Source organism: Aphelocoma coerulescens, chromosome 8 (assembly GCF_041296385.1).
Source record: "Aphelocoma coerulescens isolate FSJ_1873_10779 chromosome 8, UR_Acoe_1.0, whole genome shotgun sequence".
Classification (NCBI taxonomy): Eukaryota; Metazoa; Chordata; class Aves; order Passeriformes; family Corvidae; genus Aphelocoma; species Aphelocoma coerulescens.
The window spans coordinates 10,216,669-10,240,068 of record NC_091022.1 but is presented as its reverse complement, the minus strand read 5'-3'; the positions used below and the strand labels follow the sequence as shown (position 1 = coordinate 10,240,068).

Genomic DNA, 23,400 nt, shown 5'->3' with positions numbered 1-23,400 from the left:
AGCAGTTTTATGTAATAAACCTTCTTTCAGAAATTGCATGGTAAATATTTAAGAATCCATTTTCTATTTTTCTGTTTGTATTAGGTGGAGTTTTAATGGGAAAGGAAGTAGTAGATATAAAAACTTATTTATCAGTTTTATCTGTTTGAACTTCGGACTGAGTAAAGTTAAAAAAAAAGTAATATTACCATAAGATGAGTATGATTCTCTCCTTAGAAGGGAATGTATGCACACAGCTTTGGGTATGCATTATGAAGCTGTAGTTCTTAAAACATAGGAATAATTACATTGAGTTCAGCAGACCTGCTGAAGTATTTGCAACATGACAATAAACCACAATGTCCTTGCTGTGACTGGGGCAAGGGAACTCACATCTGGGTAAGACTCAGAATATTCTACTTTGGACAGAAGGGCTCAGCCATGCAGAACTGGACTCTCAGTTTGCAAGACTAAAAATAATTAATGCTGAAGTGACCTCCAGTCACTGAACATTAGTCAACTAACAGTTTTAACTTAATTAGTAAATGAAAGCTTACATCTAAGAGTCAGATGCAAATATCCACACTAGCAAACAAGTCTGCTGAATTTTATAGCAGTACTGAGAATTTAAACCTTAATCCTCTAATGACTGCAAAATCACATAGTGAAGTTCCACTGTAGTAGCTAATGGCTCCAGTTGGCAATGAAATAAATTGCCCATGTGATAGAAGTAAGCGTCCATGTGGATCCCTTTGAAGGAATCCTTTAATGCCTTTGTGCATTAAACCTATGTTTGTGGGAAATAGTGTAATATTTTGTGATACTACTTCTGGTATATCCATTCAGCTAGAACATTTCAATTTTCCCATGGTCTGTAGAACAAGTTGTTGATTCAGTTCAGTTGTGCATTCAGCATGACTTTTAGATATCCTGATTCTTGAATGCATAGTTATTCAACTTCAACATTAAATAAGTCCAGTTTAATATTTTATAAGTTGGGATAGAGTTAATATATTCTGTATGTGAAGCTACTGCATGAAGACTTTTTTAGATACTAATATTTAAGTACTGGCCGGTGCATATGCCCTGCCTATGGTTGAAAGTATGTCTTCTTGATGTTGCTGTATCTTGTATCTTAAAAAGCATTGCATAGTTTTTTACTACAGGACTATTAAAATTCCTTTTAGTTTTACCTTAAAGGTGGGTGAAACTAAAACCCCTGAACTTATTTCAGTATTTTCTTTTCTTTTCAAACTAGGTCTGAGAATACGATTATTCAATTTCTCTCTCAAGCTACTAAGCTGTTTCCTATACATAGTTCGTGTGCTCCTGGATGACCCTACACAAGGACTTGGATGGTAATGTTTGGGGTTTTTTTCTCATTTCTGCTCTCAAAGCATTATATAAGTTGCAAGAAATAAATTAATGAATACCTGTTTGGCATTCTTTCAACAAGGATTTGTTTTTATGTCTCACAGATATTTTGAAAGAATTATAAAGCTGGTCTTACATTGTGAATGGAAATAAGAACTAAAATAACAATATTATTTTTTCCCTTTGCCACTAAAATAATCCTGGCTCTCTCCTTAGATACTGTGCATCAGATGTAATTGTGCAAACTTTTATTTTAGATGTATTATTACAGAACATTTCTATGTAAAGTTGCAAATGTCTGATTCCCAGTTTATGCAACAATTCTTTTAGGATTTTGCTTAAATAACTTTACTTAAAACTCCAGATCCCAGAAATGGACAGATAAATACATGAAACTGAGCTTTCATGCAGATGATATTGATGATCATTTTCTAGCCTTCTGCTTTCTCTAAACACTTCAGAAGAGTGAGACCAAAAGTACATTCTATACTCACAATGATTTATGGATATAATGCATGATTTTGCACACCAAGAACTGTCAGTATGGTATTGTATGTGACTTATTTTTTAATGTGTTCTACAATTAATCACCAAATGTAGAAGAAATTACCATTTATTTAATCCTGTTTTATTTGTATCCTGGATATATTGAATCTCCTCAGTTTTTAATGCTAATAAGCATCACATTTTACTAACTTACTTCCTTTCACTTGATTTCATTCTTTTGTCCTTAAATGCTGAAAAAAACAAAGCACATAAGAAAACACTAAGCTTGAGATGATAAAACCAGCAGTTTTCACACAATGTTAGGCAAGGGACAGAGTTTGATTTCTAATTTTAATATTTGAATATCAGTTAAGTATAGTAAGGGTAATACCAAAAAAAGCTAGTGCACAGGAGAAATATTCTGCTTTACAAGAATGAAATCCAAAGCAAAGAAAGGTAAAGAATATTTGCTTTATTCAGCAGTGAATGAAAGAAGGATATGTGAATAGGAAGTACAGAAGATGCATTTGAGATTTCTTTTGGTCAAAATTTATCGTGAGAACTTGTAAGATCTGAAAAAGGGCTGTGATAAAATTTATTGTGAGAAATTGTAAGATCTGAAAAAGGGCTGTGAAAAAATTTTTCTGAAAAACAAGATCATTAAAAAACTACTTTTGACTCCACATATACCTTAGAATGTCTCTTCAATAAGAAGAAACAACCAGTAAAGTTTTCATAAAAAGTTGTGGAGAAGAGAAAATCCATCCTTAGAAATTTAGGCATATTAGCAACTCAGAGACTTACCATTTTCCATCTAACCATGGTTTGTGGCATGCTGCAGTTCTTTTGTTATGAGATCTCTGTTGAGCCCAAAGGAGTATATTGTACTGCATGGTTAAGTCTGGGTGTGCAGGACAGGTTAAAATATCAGACCTTGTGCCAAATACACTTTTGTATTTATATGCAAAGATGCATATTCATATGCATCTGCAGACTGCTGACTGCCTCACACCTTTCCTGACATGCCTTTCAATCCAAGTGTATCACAATTCACCAGACAGTGTATTTATATTTTCTATATATATTATTCCCTTACATGGTGTTGTGGTACATCTGAGAGAGTAGTTGGTGTGTTCTGTCTCTGAATAACATTTGTCTGCCTGAGAAGAGAGGTAAGTCCTTCTGCCTGCTCACTAAGGCCCCAGTCTTAGAAGCTGTGCCAGACAAACAACCAGTGCCCCATTAGTGCCATAGAGATGCTGAGGGCTGGATACCAAAACTCCTGCTGGAATGCATTCTTAAGGATGTGGTGATATGAAAGAAAAAATAATTTCTAGGTACTGTGTCATAGCCCCATGAAAGAAACTACTCAGCAGGCTGAAAGCACGGCCACAGAAAATGTTTTCACCTCGTTGGTTGTAAAGTGACAAATCTGGGAGGAATTCTTGTCATCAGATTCATTTCCTGTTTTTCAGGAATGCCTGCACAAGCTGGTGTCTTTCATTCAGGCACAACGGGTGTACAGGAAAGAGCTTAAGACATAAAGCATCTTTATTAATGGGTACAGTTTAGCACTGTCCCACTCACAGTTGGTAAAAATACAGTTGTTGCCAATCTGTGGGCTGCAGATCCCTTTATTTTCTGCTGACCTTGCTTGCCAAGGATGAGCAAGGATATTTTTCATCATTTACAGATTACATATTCCCACATCCTTACATGACCATTTGAAAGGAAGATTTGTGCCAGCAATTAAAAGCAAGGTAACATCACAATGTATAATAGCCAATATTTTTACTTAGGTATCACAATTTTGTACTTGAAATACTGCTGCATGAATCTCCAGCCCTCCTCACATCCTCAAAAGAGGTTATCAAGTGTAGTTTGGTGCAGTCTTTCCTACTGAGAGCGTGGTCTTTCTATCACAGCCTATCCATGGGATAGGATTTCTAGGATCTCTTGATCTTCACTAGATATTGTGTACTTAGTCCAGCTTTACAAAGTATCATTTCAGTTGTCTTGTTTCTAAATTCGAAAAGAAATCCTTAAAAAATGTAACCTGGAATGCTTCATAGTCCTTTATCTACAGATATGGAACACAAACAGCAGTACTTTCTAAAAGCTGCTTCACTTTTAAAAATGTCTGTATTGGTTGCCTTGGGTTTCAAACTATTGCATGCATTTCATAGACCACTTAATGATGTAATTAATATCCCTTTCCTCCCATGTGTTTTTATGACTGTGTTCCCATATACATTTGCTAATGGAAATGGACTTTGCATGGATGGTATTGGCAACTATCAGTAAGGAATTAAGCCGGAGTTGTTCCAATCAAAACTACACACCTGGAACAATTGACTGGTGAGTTCCTAATTTAAAACAGCAAACAAAGAGTCCACAGAATGGTGGGAAGGGGAGAAACACAGGAAGACAAAGCCATTTCCATCTGGAATAGTGGCATTTTGACATACAGTAGGGATGTTTCCATAAATCTCTAGCCATTACTTACATTTCTGAATGTTCAAACTACATTTAATATTTTAATTGTTTCTCTTTATTGCAAAGTGAACTGCTGGACTGAATGCTGGTGTGAGATCTGGGTTCCATCAATGCTGACACCTTGCAGAAATGAAAAAGGATGCCCATAATTTAAAAAAACAATTCTGAGTAGCAGTAAATGATTAACAGGAAATTATTGTGCCATTGAGAGTGTCCCATTCCAGTGGTGCTGTATCAAGTGCCTATTAGCACTGATAGGATTTTTCTAAGATATGACAGCCCCTAAGATTTGGATACCATTTATATCATTACACAGATAGCAAAATGTTCACAAAAAAGGATTGTCAGTTTCCCACAGGAACCTAATGATTTGCTCTGGATTAGAAATACAAGACATGTCAATATTCAGTAGATAACTACTGATTTAAAGTTTTTATTACTGAGAATTTTCTTTTTCAGTAAGGCTGCTCTAATTTCCATTCACATGTACAACTTTTTTTTTGTCTGAAACACCAGATTATGATTAATTTCATATTTGTTTTCTTACTATAATGAACAGGTCTCCCATTATTTGGGTGAATCGAAGCTTACCTTTATGGGGATTACAGGTAATATGTAAATGACCAATTCAATTATTGCCATTTATCAACTGCAGATGATACTGATTTACAGAATTGGAGCAGTGTTAAAGGATACTTGGAAATGTTGATAGCAGCAAGGAAATCTCACTGAACACCAAGTACAGCAAAAGAATAAAGATCAGCTGATCTGAACTGATTCTCTTTGTGAAATGTGGTTTTTTACTAAGAAAAAACTCCCTATTGAAGCTTCCAGAATAGTTATACTGCTATATTCTCTCACCATGATTGCTGCAATGCCAATACAATAATTGTACCTCTGTGTAATACACAATTTTCCAAGGGAAGAAACCCTTGATGAAAATACATTTAGAATATGCACAGTTTGAATAATTTTTGACCTAGCAGTCAGATTATTAAATTTAAGTAAAAAATAATGAGATATTTATTTGCTTATGGATATAGCCCTTTTCTAATACATTTATTTGATAAGGTAGGAATTTATATGAAAGCCTGAGTTTATGTAAGTCAGTAGTAATTACTAGGAGAAATGGATATATTTTGATTGCCTATTTTAATAATTTTGCATATTTTAATAATTTCCCAATTCAGAGCATCTTTTTAAATTCTAGATTGTGCACTCTTTGGAGTTTTCAGTAGTAGGGAGCATTGACTTAAAATTAGGAATCCTGAGGCTTGACTTCAGGCTCCAGCCTGATAGAATCCATTTTGATGGAATATTCCCACAATACAACATTAAAATACAAATATTTTCTATGCAAAGGACTTAAGTTTTATAGTTATTTAATGTCTATAATGATTTAAGTATTTTGTTTTACTGTTTTGATATCTGACTGTTAAAATATTTTTAAAGTATTTAGTACATAACTAACTACATTTAGTCTATTTAAGGCTGGGAAATTGAGCTCAGCTGCATTTAAATCTTAAAATTATTCATCTTTATATTATTTTGCTGCTTTCAACTTTCTGAATTATACACAGTAAGAAAAATGTTTGCTTTTCTGCATATTCATAACATCTTCACAAGAAAGTAAAGAGCAGACTGGCTTTCCTTATTTACAGCTTCCTTCTTCTCTATCTCTGTCATCTGAAAAGATTTTGGTGCTGTTTAGGAGTAAATGAAACTCAGAAAAATAACAATATCCAAGCTTCAAGCAAAATTCTCTTAGCTGAGAGGGTTTCAGAGGATTCACGGCAAAGCTGTTTTATATAATCATTTATTTTCATTATAATGTTAATATCTATTCTCTAGAAACTAGTATTAATACACTCATTTTTTCCCTTCACTTAAGGTGTCTGTGGCTGTAATAAGTCTCTTTGAAACTCTGTTGCTAAGTTATCTAAGCTACAAGGTAAGTACTCTTTATTACTTTTAGGCAGAATTCATTACAAAAAATAACGGAGTTAAATGTTTCAATATAAAGTTTATGTGTCTGTGCCCACCCTAGTGTACAAACAGCGAGTTGAGAAAAACACACTTTTAGAGGATGGCATATTGTCACACAGGCAGCCCTGTTTCCCAAATTTATGAGCAAACTCTCAATATCTAGAGTGGAAGTCAGCAATTAAATGTACATTATTTTCCATTGTGCACTGGCACACTGTAATTTGAAAATACATTCTTAAAAGTGACCTTGATTTTTTGATACTGATTTTTCAGGTGCACAGTTTTATCTGTCTGTCCATAATGTATTGGACACAATTGTCATAGATGTCAAAGCTGTAGCTACCCAAAACATATAATTTGAGTTTTAGCCCTCTAAAACTGTGCACCAAAAAACTAGGCCAAGACAGTACTTAAAAAAAAAAAAAAAGGATATGTACATACTTGTGTTATCCATCTGTGTGATGCTATTGGAATATCTTTTCAAAATGAAATCATTTGATGTGAATACAATGTATTTTTGTATTTCCATTCTCTTTTAAAAGTTACATTTTTCTAATATAATTATTCATTTTTCTTCATTACATTTTGTTCTGCTCTATCTCTGCATTTTTAGTATCTTGAGGAGAAGAATACTAAAATAATTTAAAATCATTTATCAAGGAAAATATGAAAAAATTTGCTTTCTAAAGCCGAAAATATCTTGGGGGGATAATCTTTTTTTTGCATTATATTTTGTATTGCTGACATTCAGTAGCTACCAGAGCCACCACTGAATTTAGAGACTTTTATTTCAGTGTGCTTATCGACTGATTAGGGCATAAATGTTTTTCTTAGTGCCCAGTAATGTTAAGAGGCTTGCAGTTGTCTGCTGTCTAAAAATTATTTCTTCTTAATCCTTGGAGCATATATTATTTAAGGCCTGGGGGTTACAAGTAAAAATCAGTTATAGGCAGAAATAGTCTAAAATTTATACCCTGGTGGCAAAACAGTAAAGAGCAATCACAGTTTGTGCTGTTCCTGAGTTTATTGGGCAGCGTTTGATCCTCATCCATTCTGCTTGTGATTTGCATCAATTTCAGTGGGTACAAAAGAGGAATTCTTGGCATATCAGCTTCCATGAGAAGTTATTCATTACTGTGTGATGGATGGAAAGCTCCACTACCCTGATTTGCTGCATGCACCTGCCACAGAAGTTGAAACAATATTGTGATTCCACTCCCCATAAGGGAAAGAACTGAAGGGCTAATCTAAGGAACAACAAGAGTACTGAAATGTGGTTTGGGAATCCACTTGGTGCAAACACCTCCTTCCCTCTGGTCCTGTCTTCCTAGTTTTACACCAGTCTCTCAAAGCTAAGAATGGTGTTATTTCACCCACTGTAAGGCTTTTCTGCACACCCAAGGTGACCAAATACACCTTGGTTCCTGTAAATCTGTGATAGATTACTTATTTTACAGAAACATTTTCAAAACATTCAAAATTTAGGTAACTAATTTGTACAAGTAAGAGAATTAGTGAGGAAGAAATCAAGAAGAAAAAGATGATTGTATTTGCATTGGAGTGTACATTACTAGGATTTCACAAGTAATCTGTAAAATGAATAAAGCAGTCATTTGAGAGAATACTCCAAGAGATTGACCTTTCTGATACCTGCTTGATGACATAGGAGAAATGATTCAACATGCAGAATAGTGAGGGCATAGTAGCATATCGTGATACAACGATACAGTGAATTTTCCTTTCTTATAGCTTTTAAATAAAGGGGAATGCAAAGGATGTAGCTCTGTGTTGTGATGCTGATCACTTGGATCCAGGCATGGAAGGTTTACAATCTGCATTCTCAAAGCCTAAAGTATTACATGAGGGTTTGTCCTTGGCCAGAATTCTGTAAGATGTCTACGTCAGAAATCTCTGTTGTCAAAACTTGTCCCAGACATCTGGCAATGCTGCATATCCCTGGTGCACAGGCACTCTCACTGCTTTGAGCAGCACCATCCATTCTCACTGCAAAAGGCAGTTTTGCAGAACTCATGATGCATTTCCATGTGGAAGCCAGAATCCTACAGCTGCACACATCCCTAATTACCTGGAGCCCATCCATACAGGCATTTTGCCTGCACAAGTAAATTATGTGACATTTCTTCTCTATAATGCAGAGGAGAAAACTCCTAACATTAAAAATGAAATCACAAAATGGTTCAGTTTAAAAAATCAGATTTGATTTTGATTTTATTCTTCATACAAGACCCCTTCAGTTTACAGGCTCATAATCTCACTTGTACGTCTGACTCCCACCAATTGCAGTTACATGGAAGACAATAATCCCTGCCCCTTAGGTATAGTGGCTTCCAGATGTGAAGAGTTAAAAATGGAAAAAGAATTTTATGTGCTATGGAGTTTGTATTTAATTTTCAGTGGCTCTATCAGGTGGTTATTCTTTCAGGGAAGATGAATATGTCATTGCAACTGAAAACATAATGCTCTACTGCAAACTCTTGTAGTACTGCCATGGTATGTGCCACAATGTTATTGTATTACCTATGATGGAGTCCTGACACACGGCATTAGTAAAGCAGTAAGTCACTGAAGTTCAACTACCTTCCCTCTTTAATATATGGATTTTCATCTCAACTTTTAATCATTCACAGCCACTGCACAGATTTGGAAAAAAAGTAGAATTATCCCCATCCTGTAGCTAACAGTAAGCAAATTAAAAGATCAATACCACTTCATTGAAACATGTGGGAAGACCTCTCATTTCATGTAAGCAAGATCAAGTTCCAGAAAGCCCTGAAGTGTTCTGAAGTGCTGGGGGCAGAAAGAGAGAACTTGATGTTGTAGTCCTAATTCAAATATGAAACACTCAATCTCTTCCTTACTTCCCTCTCCAGAACAACTGGGAAAGAAAAAATGCAAAGTAAAGATCAAAGATAAATGCAAAGGATGGAAGGAAGGAAATTTAAAAGTATATATCTTTATATATATACTTTTATCTTTTAAAGTATATATCTTTTTATATATACTTTATTTAAAAGTATGGGAAGTACATTACGATAAACTGCAGGAAAAAGGATCCAGAGCGATCTATGTTCTATATTCACATTTGCCATATGTGTTTAAATCTGAGATGAATGATCTTCCTGAATTTCAGGTATGGGAGAGACTCCCCATGTTCCCTTGGGATATTACATGTATTTCTCATCTGAACTATTTGTAAGCTGACTGTGACATTGTGGGGTTTTTTTCCTTTTCTTTGAAGGGAAATATCTGGGAACAAATTCTGAGAATACCCTTTCTCCTGGAAATAATTAATGCTGTCCCTTTCATCATCACGGTAAACATATTTGAATTAATACATTTGCACATCGCACTTCTATAGCTGCACAAATACTCTTATTTTTTTAAAGTAAATTTTATTCTTGTATGGATGAAGCGTTCATGCCTATGGAAACACAAATTTGTCAACCACAAGAAGATAGTTTGCTACTGGAGTAAAGCAATATAGATAAATTTCTACTTCCTCTTCCATGGGCACAAACAAAACCAAAACCCTCTAACTCCAACTACAGCACAATCAAGAAAATAAACCAGCTGGTTATTAAAATGTAAGAATCACTCATGTCTGCAGTGAAAACTGACTGTGTTCCTATTTTATCTAATTATCTTGCATGTGGTTAATCACAAAGGAGGACAAAAATGTTATTTAAAGCCAAATCTCACACTAGAAACACATTAATAGTATTTTTCCCAAGTGTTTCATTGCTGCTTGAATAGAAAAGCTCTAGTCCTCATCAGAAAAGCTTCTAATGAATTTGTTAATTTTTCTTTCAGATTTTCTGGCCAGTCCTAAGAAACCTGTTTATTCCTGTATTTTTAAATTGCTGGCTGGCAAAGCATGCTTTAGAAAATATGATTGTAAGTATGCAAGGGAAATAAATATTCCAGAGTTGTATTTTTTTAGTGTATTGTCTTTAGTGGGATTTTGGCAGTACAGTCCAACCCTAATAGGAAGCGAACCAGATCTGTATTTAGATTATACAAATGGTCAAGCATTACTAAACTGCTTTCTATATCAAAATTAGAAAAAAGTAAGACATGAAATCTCAATTAGTAGAAATTGTTACTGTGCCAATAAAGGAAATGGCAGTGGATGGTTCTTGTGCTACTCTGCCATTCATACACAATTGCAGGGAACTCAACTGTTAGGCCTTAATTGGGCCTCACAGCCTGTAATTTGTAAGCTAGACATGAGCAGACCTCAAGGCAGCTTGCAATAGGATCAGAATTGTGCTGGGATGAACAAAGAACTACTTAAATAATCACTGAATCACAGCTGGCTCTTCTGCACCCTTCTATATTATCAGCAAACTCTTAAGTGCATTTGAGTGACTGCATTTCTATCAGGGCACTGTATAATTCCTCTAGAGAATCAGATCCTGGCTCATTGGTTCAAACCCCCAAATAACACCTATTTTCCATTAATACAGAACGATCTTCACCGAGCCATCCAACGCACACAGTCTGCAATGTTTAACCAAGTCCTCATTTTAATATCTACATTATTATGTCTCATCTTCACTTGGTAAGTGGCCAAATCCCCTCTGTTTTTATTATATATACTGACTTTTCTTTCTCTCCTACGTGGTGATAAAACAGGCCTGGTAAAAACCATGCACTGAAATAAGAAGGGTAAAACACTTCAGTGAGAGTGTTAACTAGCACCTGTACTACTGGGGTCTGGATGCACTGGGTTTGGGAACAGAATGTGCATGCATGGGAAAGGAAATCCTACTCACTCTAAGGAAGGAAATACAGATGATGCAAAAACATGGGATAAAGTAGCAGAAAATTTATATATGCACCAAGAGTGCAATCTCAGCAGAGAAGTCACTCAGATGTGAAGAATAGCAACAGAAGTATATTGACCCATTCCAAGGTCACCTCTCTCTGACTGCTGGGACAGAGAAGAATGTGCAATACCTCAGCCTTAAGTCTTTGACCAAGTCAGGTTCCCCTAAGGGTTACAGGGGATAGCTGTTAATAATCCTGATTACAGACAGTGTAGAATTTATTAATCTGGAGTACTGGCAGTACTGCATGGTAGGTTCAAACAACCAAAATGTGTTACTCTGAAGAATGTTTTGCTGCAAGACCTGAAAAAGTTAAATTTGCATCCACAGGAAACACCATTAGATTGCCACATGTTTATATTGTACCAGAGGGATATGGTGTTAGCCAGGGCTGGAGACAGATAAAGGAGAATACATGATCAGTCTGGCTATACAGGAGCTCTGTAGCTGACTTAACACACAGAATTCTCCCATCAGTAGTGCCTGAGAATTGAGAATCATACTCAGGGGGAATACAGGATGGTGTACAATGTGATACAAGCTGGTGTACAAGAGGGCAGTAAAGAGAGAAGATGATTCTGTGTGGACAGGCTAAATCACCTGTATTTGTTTTGCCAGACAAGATGCCTTTAGGTCAGCACATTGATAAAGTTTGGTGTGTCATTTTGGAGACAGTGATTAGATTTTCTCTTACTTTATTTTCTAGCTTGCATTTCTGATGGTCACTGTTATGTGCTGCCTAACCCTTCTGGTAATAAGTGTAACACAGCACATGGCTTTTTAGAAGAGGAGTTTGCTCTAGCCAGTGGCTAAATAAAGGGTCCAATTTTACCCTTTGTCTTAGGGCCACACACCTGCATAATGACAAATGCTGCCTGTTCTAGACAGTAATGAATTTTTGTGATATTTAATCTCTTACTAAACATTATGTAATTTTGTATTAATAATAAGGACTTGGATTTTGCTTTTTAGTTTCTAAAATACAAGGTGCTTTTGAGTAAATATTCCTTCATTTGTTTTTACTTACCTATTTCAATATTTTACTGAAATGCTGCACAAATTATGTATCATGCTCACCACCAGGCGTTGTGATAACTGACAGTAAAACATGCAGGAAGTGGCAAGCTCACCTGTAATTATGTCTGGGCTCAACAGCTGCAGGTACTACTTCATTATAATTCATTATTTACTGACCTAGGACTGACCCTTCTAGACTTGAAAATAAGCTAAGTAAGCTGAAGACACCCAGAACTGCAGTAACTAAGGAAATGAAGCCCTTTTGGAATGACTGAGAATAGTAGTTCAAACATCTGCAGCTTCTCTGAGACTGTGTTCAAGCAATTGTTACTCTTGTTTGTGTGTACACACATAATGGTATTTTTACACATTCTTTCTTTATACTACTGATTATGTATTTATAATACCCCAAAAAATCTATCTATAAACAGTCCAAATCAATTAACTTAGTGTCTTTGCTTATGTTATATCTATGGTGAATTAGAGAGAGCGTTTAATTTTAAGAGACATCATTTAGAGCTTATATGAGTTTCTTCCTGCTTCAAGAGGACCAAAGTCCATTGCTGGAATCTGTCCACTTAAGGATGTATTTCACCAGACTGATCTTTCATGTTTTCTGCAAAGGCAAGCAGTACCCAGGTCTATTACCCCAAACACATTTGGGAGTCAGCACTTGATTTACCCGTACCTTAATGGAGCACAACACGCAAAACTTTTCAACCATCAACAGTCTGTTTTCATGAGCATGTTTTGGTTCCATTTAGAGATACTACCCTGGTCCATGTAGTACCGTGGCTTCAGTAAAGCAAAATTACTCAGGCTGGATTAGTAGTTTGAGCAGAGTGCCTTCAGTTCAGAGCACTTTCCCCTTAGAGGGTGGGGGTCATGCTCATGGTGTGCTTTTGGCACCAATGATACCTGCCCTCATCGAGCCTCCCTGCTGACACTCAGGCACTGCGTGGATTAAATTGAAACCCCACAGCCCCCTCAGCTCCTGGTTGCCAGGCTTGTGCCATCTGCTGCAAGAGCAACATCAGCACTTGTGAAGCCAATATTGCTTTAAAAGACAGGCTGTTCTGTTCAAAGCCACCCTTTTTTGTCGGACACATAGACAGAGAGGGAATGGAGCTTTTTATGGGAATGACATGATTTTATAAAAAGTCCAAGATGGTATGAAGCCCAGAAAGATTCCTCATTGACTTTGTTCCTGCCTGCATATAATATGTATTTTCAAAATAACTTTACCGTAACTAGCAAGAAACCCATAGAAAATGAATTAAATTTCACCTTGTGCATCATCCTTAAAACCATCACATACATCTCCACATCAGAATCTTATAAGTGGTGGTTACACAGATAGGCACATTCCAGCTTATGCCTTATAACTCAGGTGGGAGCTTTCCAATGAATTTAAAAAAATTAATTATCTAAGGTTACAACTGATTGGCCAATCTCAGTTTTTAGATACCATTATGCAGGCTGTCCTTTGCACTCAGAATAGAGTAGAAAAAGGTGCCTTTTGTGTTTTTATATACTGTTGACAATTTTCAATGTTATTACAGAACAAACAGTAATCACAACAAAATTTATGCTCTACTACACTCTTTGATATTTGGTGATAATTGTTTATGGATCTGGGGGTGGAACTCATTTGCAGGTCAGTAAATCTGTAAGACCAATTCCACTGTAGTTTATAGATTACATACAAGAATTTTTTTTCCTCTTTTTTTCTGACTTCAAAGACAGATTAGGTTGTGCAATGATTTTTCTTTCTTTAAACATCTCAGTGGCCTTGTAACCAGAGCAATTTTACATCTATTAAAACATGTGTGCTCCAATATGACAGACTGTTCAGCAGTTACCACTGAGAGAGTTCTAGTGAGAGTTACAGACCTAGTCATAATAATTGTGTCATTAAGCTAATGGATGTTTGTACTTGTTTGTCAAATGGAATACTAATTATTTCTGTAAACTGTACAAGAAGACAAATAACAGTTAATGAGTATTCCAGGCATCTTTCTGTGACACAGTGAATCATCTATTAAAACTTACTTGGAATTTTAAAGCAGTGTTAGTCATGTATCACCAGTGTAGAGTGATTAGCTTGTGAAGGAGGTGGCTACAAATTGTTTGAGATGGACAGTTATTTTTTTCATACTCAAACCTGCCCAAACTTTGCTTATGCTTTCATGGAAAGCTCACTGAGGTCAACCTTTATATTTTTGTACACTTCAGTGCTTTCAGCGTCAGAAAATAAGGACGTTTCCACACAGTAACTTACAGAATAGTCACAGAATGCCAGTACTGTAGCCTCAATGGCAATTACCCACTCACAGTTCTCATCCAGAGGAAGCAGTAGGAGTAAATTGCTTGAAAAGATTAAGACAAATCCAGACAATGATCTAGTCCAAACAAGAAAAACCAAGACCTTATGATTTGGAAGAATATGTCAAAGAAAAAAACCCACCCAACCAAGAAAGGATTAATCACAGAAAATTTTAGAGAGAAAAAGGCATCTCAGTGCTCCAGTTCCCTTTATTATCAATAAGTAGATACAAACACCTAAGAAGAGGATCTGAAGGGAACTAAATCACCACATGGAGGTCTTGACTTCTCTACCTTTCTGTGTTGATTTTGACAGGAGCCTACAATGGCAGTTATCCAAGAAAAGATGCCTAGCCTTAAGTAGGATGACAAGTGTTGGTGGATTATGCAATGTAAAATAAAATGTGGATTTTTGGCTCTGCAATTTTTTCTGTGATGTTATGTTTTGTTGTACAGCAGTCTCAGTGTTCAGGACCAGTCTCAGTTGGATTTAGAGAGGTTTTCTGCATTGCAGGACACACAAGACTGTGCTTCTGTCTTTCAGAATCCAATGATTCTAAAGTGGTAAAGCATATGAAGTTTCAGGAGCTAACAGAGTAAACAAGAGTTGCAGAATTTAAATCCCAGAATATTATACAACATTAATTGAAAGTTCTAAGTAACTGGAAATAATACAAAATAAATTATTCAGCTATTACAAGAATCCCACAAAGCACTGAAGTAATAGCAGGGGTACTTTTCTTTCTCTGAAACAAAGCAGATCTGTCAGGATCCCACTTGTTTCAAACACAGGATCTCTGTTTTCTGTTTTGAAGTATTCCTGTGCAGTGCTCTTTAAATACCAGCAAGTAGATCTAGAAGTAGGCCAGTAGCACATGCAGTACCTTCCATATCCATTGTACCATCTCCCAGCCTCCCCATTTCCTGCTCCTCAATTGCTGGCACCAGGGCAGTGTGGATGGGTGGTTTTTCTGTGTACAGTGAAAACTGAGGTCAAGTTCAGACACTGCCTTAACCCTTCCTTAAGCGATGGGACAATGAATAGGCTGTGCAGCTCCTGGGAGGTCAACAGCAAAACATTTCCTAAAATATCCACCTGTTATTTGTGAGCAAATAATCTATAAATTAAATTAGAGTTTATGTGAAATACTGCCTTCTGGGAAAAAGCATGTGCATGAACACAAGGCCAACATTCTTGTGAGCTTTGGTCGGAGAAACATATTGAATACAGAGTTTATCTTTTTTAGGCACAGAAATTTCTAAGGTGGCTTTGCTGCAATCTGCTGTTTAAGTAGCGTGTGAAAACAGTGTTGCCACAAATAGTTGCTAATCTAGATTATTTAAATAAAACAAATTCAGATAAAACTCTTAGAGTTTCTTTTGGAATACAAATTTATGGGATAGCCACACTTCTTTCACCTTTGCTAGCACTGGGATACATTTGCTTACATGCTTATGATTAATACTGAAATGGCCAAGGCTTTTCAAAAGGCAAGCAAGTGTAGTGAAAATTACCATGAAAAAATGTAATAAACCCCACAATTGTTTCTTTGATTAATGCCTTTTCATATTTTTATGCTGCTATTGTATTTTGACAGCACAGAAATATTACCATATACAATTTTCTTTCTTTGTTGATAGCTCGGTATTTGTAATAATACACTTTAAAAATATTTTAGCATATTTAAGTTCAAGAGTTCAGATCTGAAAAAAGCATATGGGTGATTAGTGCTGTTGAAGAGTGTTGCTTAAAGATTGTAGGATGAGGACGTGTGCTGGTTAGTTGTTTGTGAAAGGCAGATCAGAAATCATGTATTATAGGGAGAGCAGAAGTATTGAAGCTCAATCAGAAGTCTTTTTGGCTACCCATCAAAGATAGTTTCTATGGAAACCTAGATAATTATACAGTGATTTTCATGCTATTTTAGTTATTAATTTGGTAGTGACATAATATTTCCTTTGTTAATCTTTTTAGATGTTTCTACATAGTTATTTCTAGAATAATTAGGTCAGCATCTTTCCCATGGCTCATGCAGGGAATTCTCTGTGCCACTGATGTAATGGAGTATTTAAAACTAGACACAGACACCAGTGAAATAAATAACAATTTGAATAGTCTATTTACTGTGGTCTGTGGAAAAAAGTCATAAAGGTTAGAAGGTTCAATCTAAATTATCTTCTTAGAATGTTAATTTGTAGCCATCTTGTTTGCTTAAAATAAAAAATGATTAGACTAAATGATAGCTCAGAAAGCTGCCTTTACAAAGCCTCTCTAAAATGGAGTGTCAACAACATTATTTATAAGCAAATTCTCCTATTTGGAATATATATAGAAATATTAAATTAAGCAAGTAAACATTATGATTGAGAGATTTATGTTCTTTTATTTCACCCTGGAAAATGAGTCAGCTTCATGTAACTGTGATCTTTTCAAGTTACAAACTTTGCTAATTTTCTAGCAAAGGTTGCAGGTCATTTATGAATCTGAAAATCAGTAGTTCAAAACTGAATATAGATAAAGGTGGGCAAAGTTAAATTTGTATAAATTTGAAAGACAAAATTAACTTATCCATGTTTTTTGTTCTCTGTTGTAGCACACAATATTTCAATATTTCAGTGCAATAAGGTGTGTACCTCTACATTATAGGTCAGGCAAACCATCCTTTGACAATTAATGTAATTGCAATTTCACAGTCCAGTAGTGTATTCTATAAATCAATATTTTAAATTGACACTAGGAAGAATTTTCAGCTGGTCTTCCAAGGCCTCATCTCTTGGTGGGAGTTAGACATTGAAGTAATTGCTTCCCATTCTGAAAGTTCCAGCCTCTATCCTCTGAAACATTTTTATCTTTCTCTTCTAATAATTTTTTAATGCCAGGTAAAGGTACTGGAACTTCAGTAATCAGAATATACATATTTAAGGAGAGTGCAAATCATATATTCAAAACCAAACTCCTGCCCAAAAGGAGGTGAAATGTCACTCAGGTTCTTTCCCAATATTTTCCCCAATAACTTCCATGGGATGTAAAGCTTTCAAATACCAAGTGCTGCTAATATTTACATCAATAATCTTGACAACTTTTCATTAAAGATGCATTGAGAATATTAGTGAGGCACAATATTTTGGAAAACATTATGCACTCTGAATATGCCATTGGGAGAATTTCAGCTTTTATTATCATGACATCTTGCAATACAGTAATAATATTACCAGATACCATGACAAGCAGCACTTGTTCTGGCAGCAGAGGCCAATTACCATTACAAATGGAGGAAAAAAAGCAAATTAATTTGAGTCATATAACATTTGGACTGTTAGAAATACAATTCTAGGACTGCATCTCCATGGTAGCCTTTCTTCAGCAATCGTATTTTGAATTTTGTGAGAGATAATAAAATCAGGCTTATTGCTAGTATTAACTAATTATGGCTTGCCAACACATGTAAAGTGACACATAAAATTCCTCAAAGTTGCTCGGAATGCATTCCTGTCCGTGTTCCTTTGCAGGAACACAGCACAAAATAGAGTGACTGTGAGGAATATGTAATGTCTCAGTAAAAGCAAAACATTAAATTAGCAATGTGCTTTCTGTGTCATAAAATGGGTTTTGAAGAAAATCTAGAAGTGATTGTCCAAAGAGCAAGGATAAATAAGGAATATCAAAGAAAAATAGAATGCCATATTCCATAAAAAGCCTCAAACAATTACCGTATTTCAGTATGTGCAATATGCATTTGAGATGTGCATGTCTTCAAAATTATCAACACTTGAAAAAGGTTCACAGGAAAAATGTGGTCAGAGAAAAGGATTTGCCATAGGGAGTCAGGGAGGTGAACTCTACAGGCATGCAGATTATTAGAATGTAGGTTTTCTAGGAAGCTTTCCATTGGTTTATAAACACATAGGCTTGTAAGTAGACGCCTTGTGTGAAAATGTAAATGTTATATATGCAAAAGTTGTTTGTTACCTTCAGAACACGGGTGACAAGAATAACTGCAGTAAAATTAAATGCTGGAATGACAGTTGATCTGGAGTGTAACCAGAGTCTGCAGGATGTGAAATATGATACGATCATATTGGCAAAATAAATCTTAGGTCTTGCTTTGGTTTTGGGAAGACTTAAATAAAAGCACGTAAAGTTCCCCTTAAAGGGGCAATTTGATATATAAAGTAAGTGTCAGAACCCCCTGTCTTCCATCTCTTTCCTTACAGGAAGGCATTACATTTCACAAGCTTCATTTTGTCTTTGCAGTAAAAAGAAAAACCTGATACTCACATGCTGTCTTTGAAAATATCCTGTCATTTTAGACATAGCAAATAGAATGCCAAGTGTAACAACGGTGAGTAACTATGTTGAGAATGTTGCTTCACCATTCAGTAGCTGGCATCAAACCATCATCACTCACAATTCCTGGCTCAAAAATGAAATTGTCATTAGCATGCAGACTTAAAAAAATAAATATATCTTTCATTGACTGATTTATTAGGCTGACAAACCCTTTATTTTACTTTACAAAGATCTGGTGTTTGCGGTGGTTTATGCTAACACATTTAACTGTATTATCAGATGCCATCAGTTATTCTGGTTCTCCAGTGAGCAGTAACTCATAATGCTAATTTGTGATCAGCATAACTCTTCAGTGCTTTGTTCACTTTTGTTGTCTGTTTCACATTCCAGCTACATTTTAAGGGTGTGAAGTTTAGCAAAGTTCATATTTCTCAAATCAGAAAGCGAAGAGTTACAAAAGGTGTTTGATATAACTTTGGCCATACAAACAGAACATGGCACCAGCCTCCAGGAGCGATTCACTCACTCTGTGTCTCTAGTAGGTGTAACTTTATGGAATGTTGAAAGGAGACATCTCAGAAGCTTTGGCACAGATCAGGTTGTGGTATGAGAGCATCTAAAAAGGATTTTAATGCACTTACAATAGTTTTTAAAAGAAAAAAATCACATCTAAAATGCATTTTAAAAGAAAATCTATTCTGTATACTTGGTGTTCCACTAGAAATTACTATAATGTTTAGCCAGGTATTTTTCAAAGAAGGGAAGAGTAGAGGCACAGTCAACTATAGAGTGTCACACTTGGGTGATAAATACACATTAGAGATTTGTAAATAAAGACTCTTTAGGGTACAATCCAGATAAACAGCAGTCTAGTGAGTTCTGTACTTCCACTGGCAATTAAAACCTTCTAAAAATGTTGTAAGTAGGAAATTAGTTGAGTTCTGTTGTCTCTCAATCTCAATAAAATAGCTAACTGTATACTTAGAAAGGAACTCAAATATATGCTTAAAGCTGAATATATGCTCCCATTCTTTGCACAAACATATTTTTGGGAGTTGTGCATTTCTGCCATATATTACTGTATATTAGAGCGGAAGTGCCTGAGTCACAGCCATCGGGAGAAAAAATGATCAGTGTTCATTAGTAAATACTGAAGAACAAACCATGGGTTGACTTTGTAGACTGAAAATGTAACAAGAGGCATGAAATGCAATTGTCAGTTGCTTTGGGCACAGAACACCATATGTAATCCCAATGCAGAGCAAAGCAGTGTGTTCACTGATGCTGAAGGACTGGGGGATCATACAGGAGACAACGATGTTTAAAGGTGTGCAGTTCAGAACAAAACTCTTCGTGGCGTTCCACTGCCGTTATTCATATTTTTCATATTTTAGGTTTTTTCATATTTTTTTCATATTTTAGGTTATTATTACCATTGGCTTTCATAGATGACAAGCCTTAGTCAACTGCTGAGAATGAGCACCTAATCTGCTTTTTGGTTTTAAATACAGTCCTATATTTTGCAGATTTCTTTACATATTAGAGATGAGCAGAGAAAAACAAGTAAATGCAAATATCTTATGCAAAGAAGTTAAAAATAAAGTTACTGATGAGAGGGCACAGCTACATATGGGCATGTACTTGCATTTACTAAAATTGGATAAATCACTGAATATTTCAAGTTGGAAGGAACCCATCATCAAGTCCAACTCCCTGCTCCTCACAGGATTACCTAAAACTAAATCATATGACTAAAAGCTTTGTCCAGATGGTTCTTGAACTCTGACAGGCTTGGTGCCAGGACCACTTCCTAGGGGAGCCTGTTGCAGTGCCTAAGCACCCTCTCAGTAAAGAAATTTACTTCTGGTTTAACTTTGCCTGTGGCAAAAAGAATGTGGGTTATCTTTTAACTGTACTCCTTCACTTGATCTCCTTTTGTTCACTTCGCTAATATTCTAAAAGTATAAAAGAAAAAAAAATGCACAGAATATTCAGCCAACTTTAAGGCAAATATGAAATGCTTCCTCTTGAATATTCAGAGTGAAAGTCTAATTTTAAGAGTTGTAGTGAGTGTGTAGTAAGAATAAAATCTTACTGAATATTCTCTATGGGCTAAGCAACCAAGGGGAAAACATGCCAGACAAAACACAGCAGAGACTATAGAATATGCTGTCAGTCCTGGTACTCACAGTGATCCTTCTTCTTCCTTGCCTTAATCTCTTTGGTGTTGTGATCATTAATCCCATGTTATTGTCCTGGCTGCTTGAGGAAGTTCTCCTTTTCACTCACGTGTCTCCTGTTTTTTGGTCATTATGACGCCACCTGTGTTCTCGCTTTAGATGAGGAGTATTAATCATGTACACTATTTTTTTCATAAACATGCTTGTGTTTGTTAAACAGTCAAACCTCACATTTCAAGAGTTCTGTGAGGTTTTGGATTTCAATGATTTTTAGAAGGAGTAATATGCATAGATCCATTTGAATTCCAGCCAAAGAAATTATTAGACTTTAAAGTTTCTCTTCAAGCAAGCACATTGTCAAAACAGGTGTCCCAAAGACAATTTCTGTGACTTTCAGAAACCCTTTAAGTATTATAAAGTTCAGGATTTTTCACTCAACTAAAACATTTCATTGAAAACACCCGATTTCAATGGAAACCAGTGTTTACAGTAGCGAGGAGGAGGAGGAGGAGGAGAGTGATGCTGATGAAATCCCAGAGCTTGCTGATCAAACCAACCAATACACAGACAGTTCAAGGTATCCAAGCCCTCTGGCTCTTAGCTAAAAGAATTGCTTGGTTTCCAATAAGGAACTCAAACCATAAAGGAGTCTACCCTGTAATAGATGATGGAATATATTGTTTTTATCTCCTCACAGATTACCTCCTGTAATTTTCACCCCATTAGACAACCTCTATTTAACACTTCCCCCCTTTCTGGTGTTTCAGCAAACCTAAGCATTAAGTCTGATGCTTAATTATATCTTTTTCACAGGCCAGTTGTTTCCTTGGTCACTGTCCAAAAGGTTGTCTCCAGCTAAGACAGGAGGTCAACACGGAGGCGACTCTGAAGTAAAAACACCCTTCCAGTAGGAACACAAACAAGGAAAATTTATTTATGTGGCACACATTTTCATGTGTGCTCTTGTTTTTTTTATAACAAATTGTTAGGAAATAAAGGAGCCAAAGCATACCATAGGAGTATTTTAAAAACCCAGGCTTTATTTTAAGTCACATTGCAGTTTCCATACACCCCTTTGTATCTTGCACTCTGCAGTGAACTTTCTTCTCAGCATGAATCTACAGAGAGTGTTCTAAACAGAGACTGGTTATATCAGTACAATTTTCTTGGGTCTGCCCATACAGAACCCACTTAAGCAGCTGTGTGGACACTCCCCTTGTAAAGCAGCAGCACAGCAAATGCTTCCATTTAGATCACTGCCTGTTTGAACTTTCTTTGCCTTAAGACTGTCATGGAATATAGCAGCTACATGGAGGACAAACTAAACACACATCCAGAGGGTTTAGTTTTGTTGCCCAGATCCAGCAAAGCCTGCTGGCAAGCTGCAGAGCTCTCTGTGTAATTATTGGCCAGATTTTCTATTTCTAATGTTGACAGGGAGGTTACAGCTCTGACAGTAACTGGTGGCCTTTGTTCTTTCCTGTACAGGTGACCTCACTGACAGAGGTACCAACACTTAAAACCTGTGTGTATGAAAGAAGCCTAAATGATGCCAAATTTGTGCACATGACAGCCAAAATATTGAAGGGAAATGCTCATCATGAGAACAAAGACCATTGAGGAGTCAGTGGTTTCACAGGGCAGCTTGAAATGCAAGAAATGTACACCACTGTCCTCAAGTGATCTGACTACAGCCTTTTGCCTTAAACACTCTTTCTATATTTACATTTTTCAGAAGGGAGGACGATAGAAAGTTTCCCATTACCCAAAGTCTATGGAAATTTAAGCTGGAAAGGCAAATATCACGTGAGCTGTCCAAAGGGCTGCACTCCTCATAGCTGCGGTTAAAGGGATAAGACAAGTGGCATTTGATTTGAGTCACTTGCAAGTTTTAGACCACTCCAGCCTGTATTTGTTACTGGTTTGAGTTTCACAGCAGGATAAGCAGTGCAAGAAAGTCCATTCTTCCTGAATATTGCTTACCTGTTAATTTCTAAGAAATTCTTTTTTGTTCATGGTGTTAGCAACTGTAAAATGTTACAGCTGATGAGTAAGGTAACTTGGCTTGTCCTGAAGCAGTTGTTTCAATAGCAGCAATGAGAGCAGCAAAAAGAAGGTGCACTCAAAGTGCAGACAGATGAGAGGCTGTCAAGGAGATGTAAAAATGGATGTAAGTTTAAGGAAGATCCATGAATATCCTTAAAAATCAAATGAAAATGCAAAATCTGATAAGGAGAGAATTTTTGACTTAACAATAAAATTAAATCCATTTGTCATTAAAATATGCCATGAACTTGAGTTAGGTTGAAAATTAACAAAAGGTTTCTGTCAGTAGCTAATAGAATATTCTGCACTGGGTTAGCTTTTTTTATGCACATTTTACAAATATTCAGATAATGAATCTTTCGATTGTTAG

The 23,400-nt window shown here is 36.0% G+C and overlaps 1 protein-coding gene and 1 long non-coding RNA gene across 13 annotated transcripts in view; one reads left to right on the top strand and one right to left on the bottom strand.

Annotated features, from left to right (window-relative positions):
• Nucleotides 1-23,400, top strand: part of KCNT2 (potassium sodium-activated channel subfamily T member 2) — a 115,680-nt gene that overhangs the window by 32,948 nt on the left and 59,332 nt on the right. For 4 of the 8 annotated variants that reach the window (XM_069022368.1, XM_069022367.1, XM_069022364.1 and 1 more), the window contains exons 3-9: nt 1,238-1,337; nt 4,141-4,197; nt 4,895-4,943; nt 6,227-6,286; nt 9,581-9,655; nt 10,153-10,236; nt 10,809-10,903. In XM_069022368.1, the coding sequence (XP_068878469.1) occupies nt 1,238-1,337; nt 4,141-4,197; nt 4,895-4,943; nt 6,227-6,286; nt 9,581-9,655; nt 10,153-10,236; nt 10,809-10,903 (520 nt within the window). The remainder of the gene's footprint in view (nt 1-1,237; nt 1,338-4,140; nt 4,198-4,894; nt 4,944-6,226; nt 6,287-9,580; nt 9,656-10,152; nt 10,237-10,808; nt 10,904-23,400) is intronic. The other 4 variants (XM_069022370.1, XM_069022371.1, XM_069022369.1 and 1 more) reach the window with 1 other exon arrangement.
• Nucleotides 21,840-23,400, bottom strand: part of LOC138113730 (uncharacterized) — a 55,086-nt gene continuing 53,525 nt past the window's right edge. For all 5 annotated transcript variants that reach the window (XR_011152309.1, XR_011152308.1, XR_011152310.1 and 2 more), the window contains one exon: nt 21,840-23,129. This is a non-coding gene — a long non-coding RNA (uncharacterized lncRNA). The remainder of the gene's footprint in view (nt 23,130-23,400) is intronic.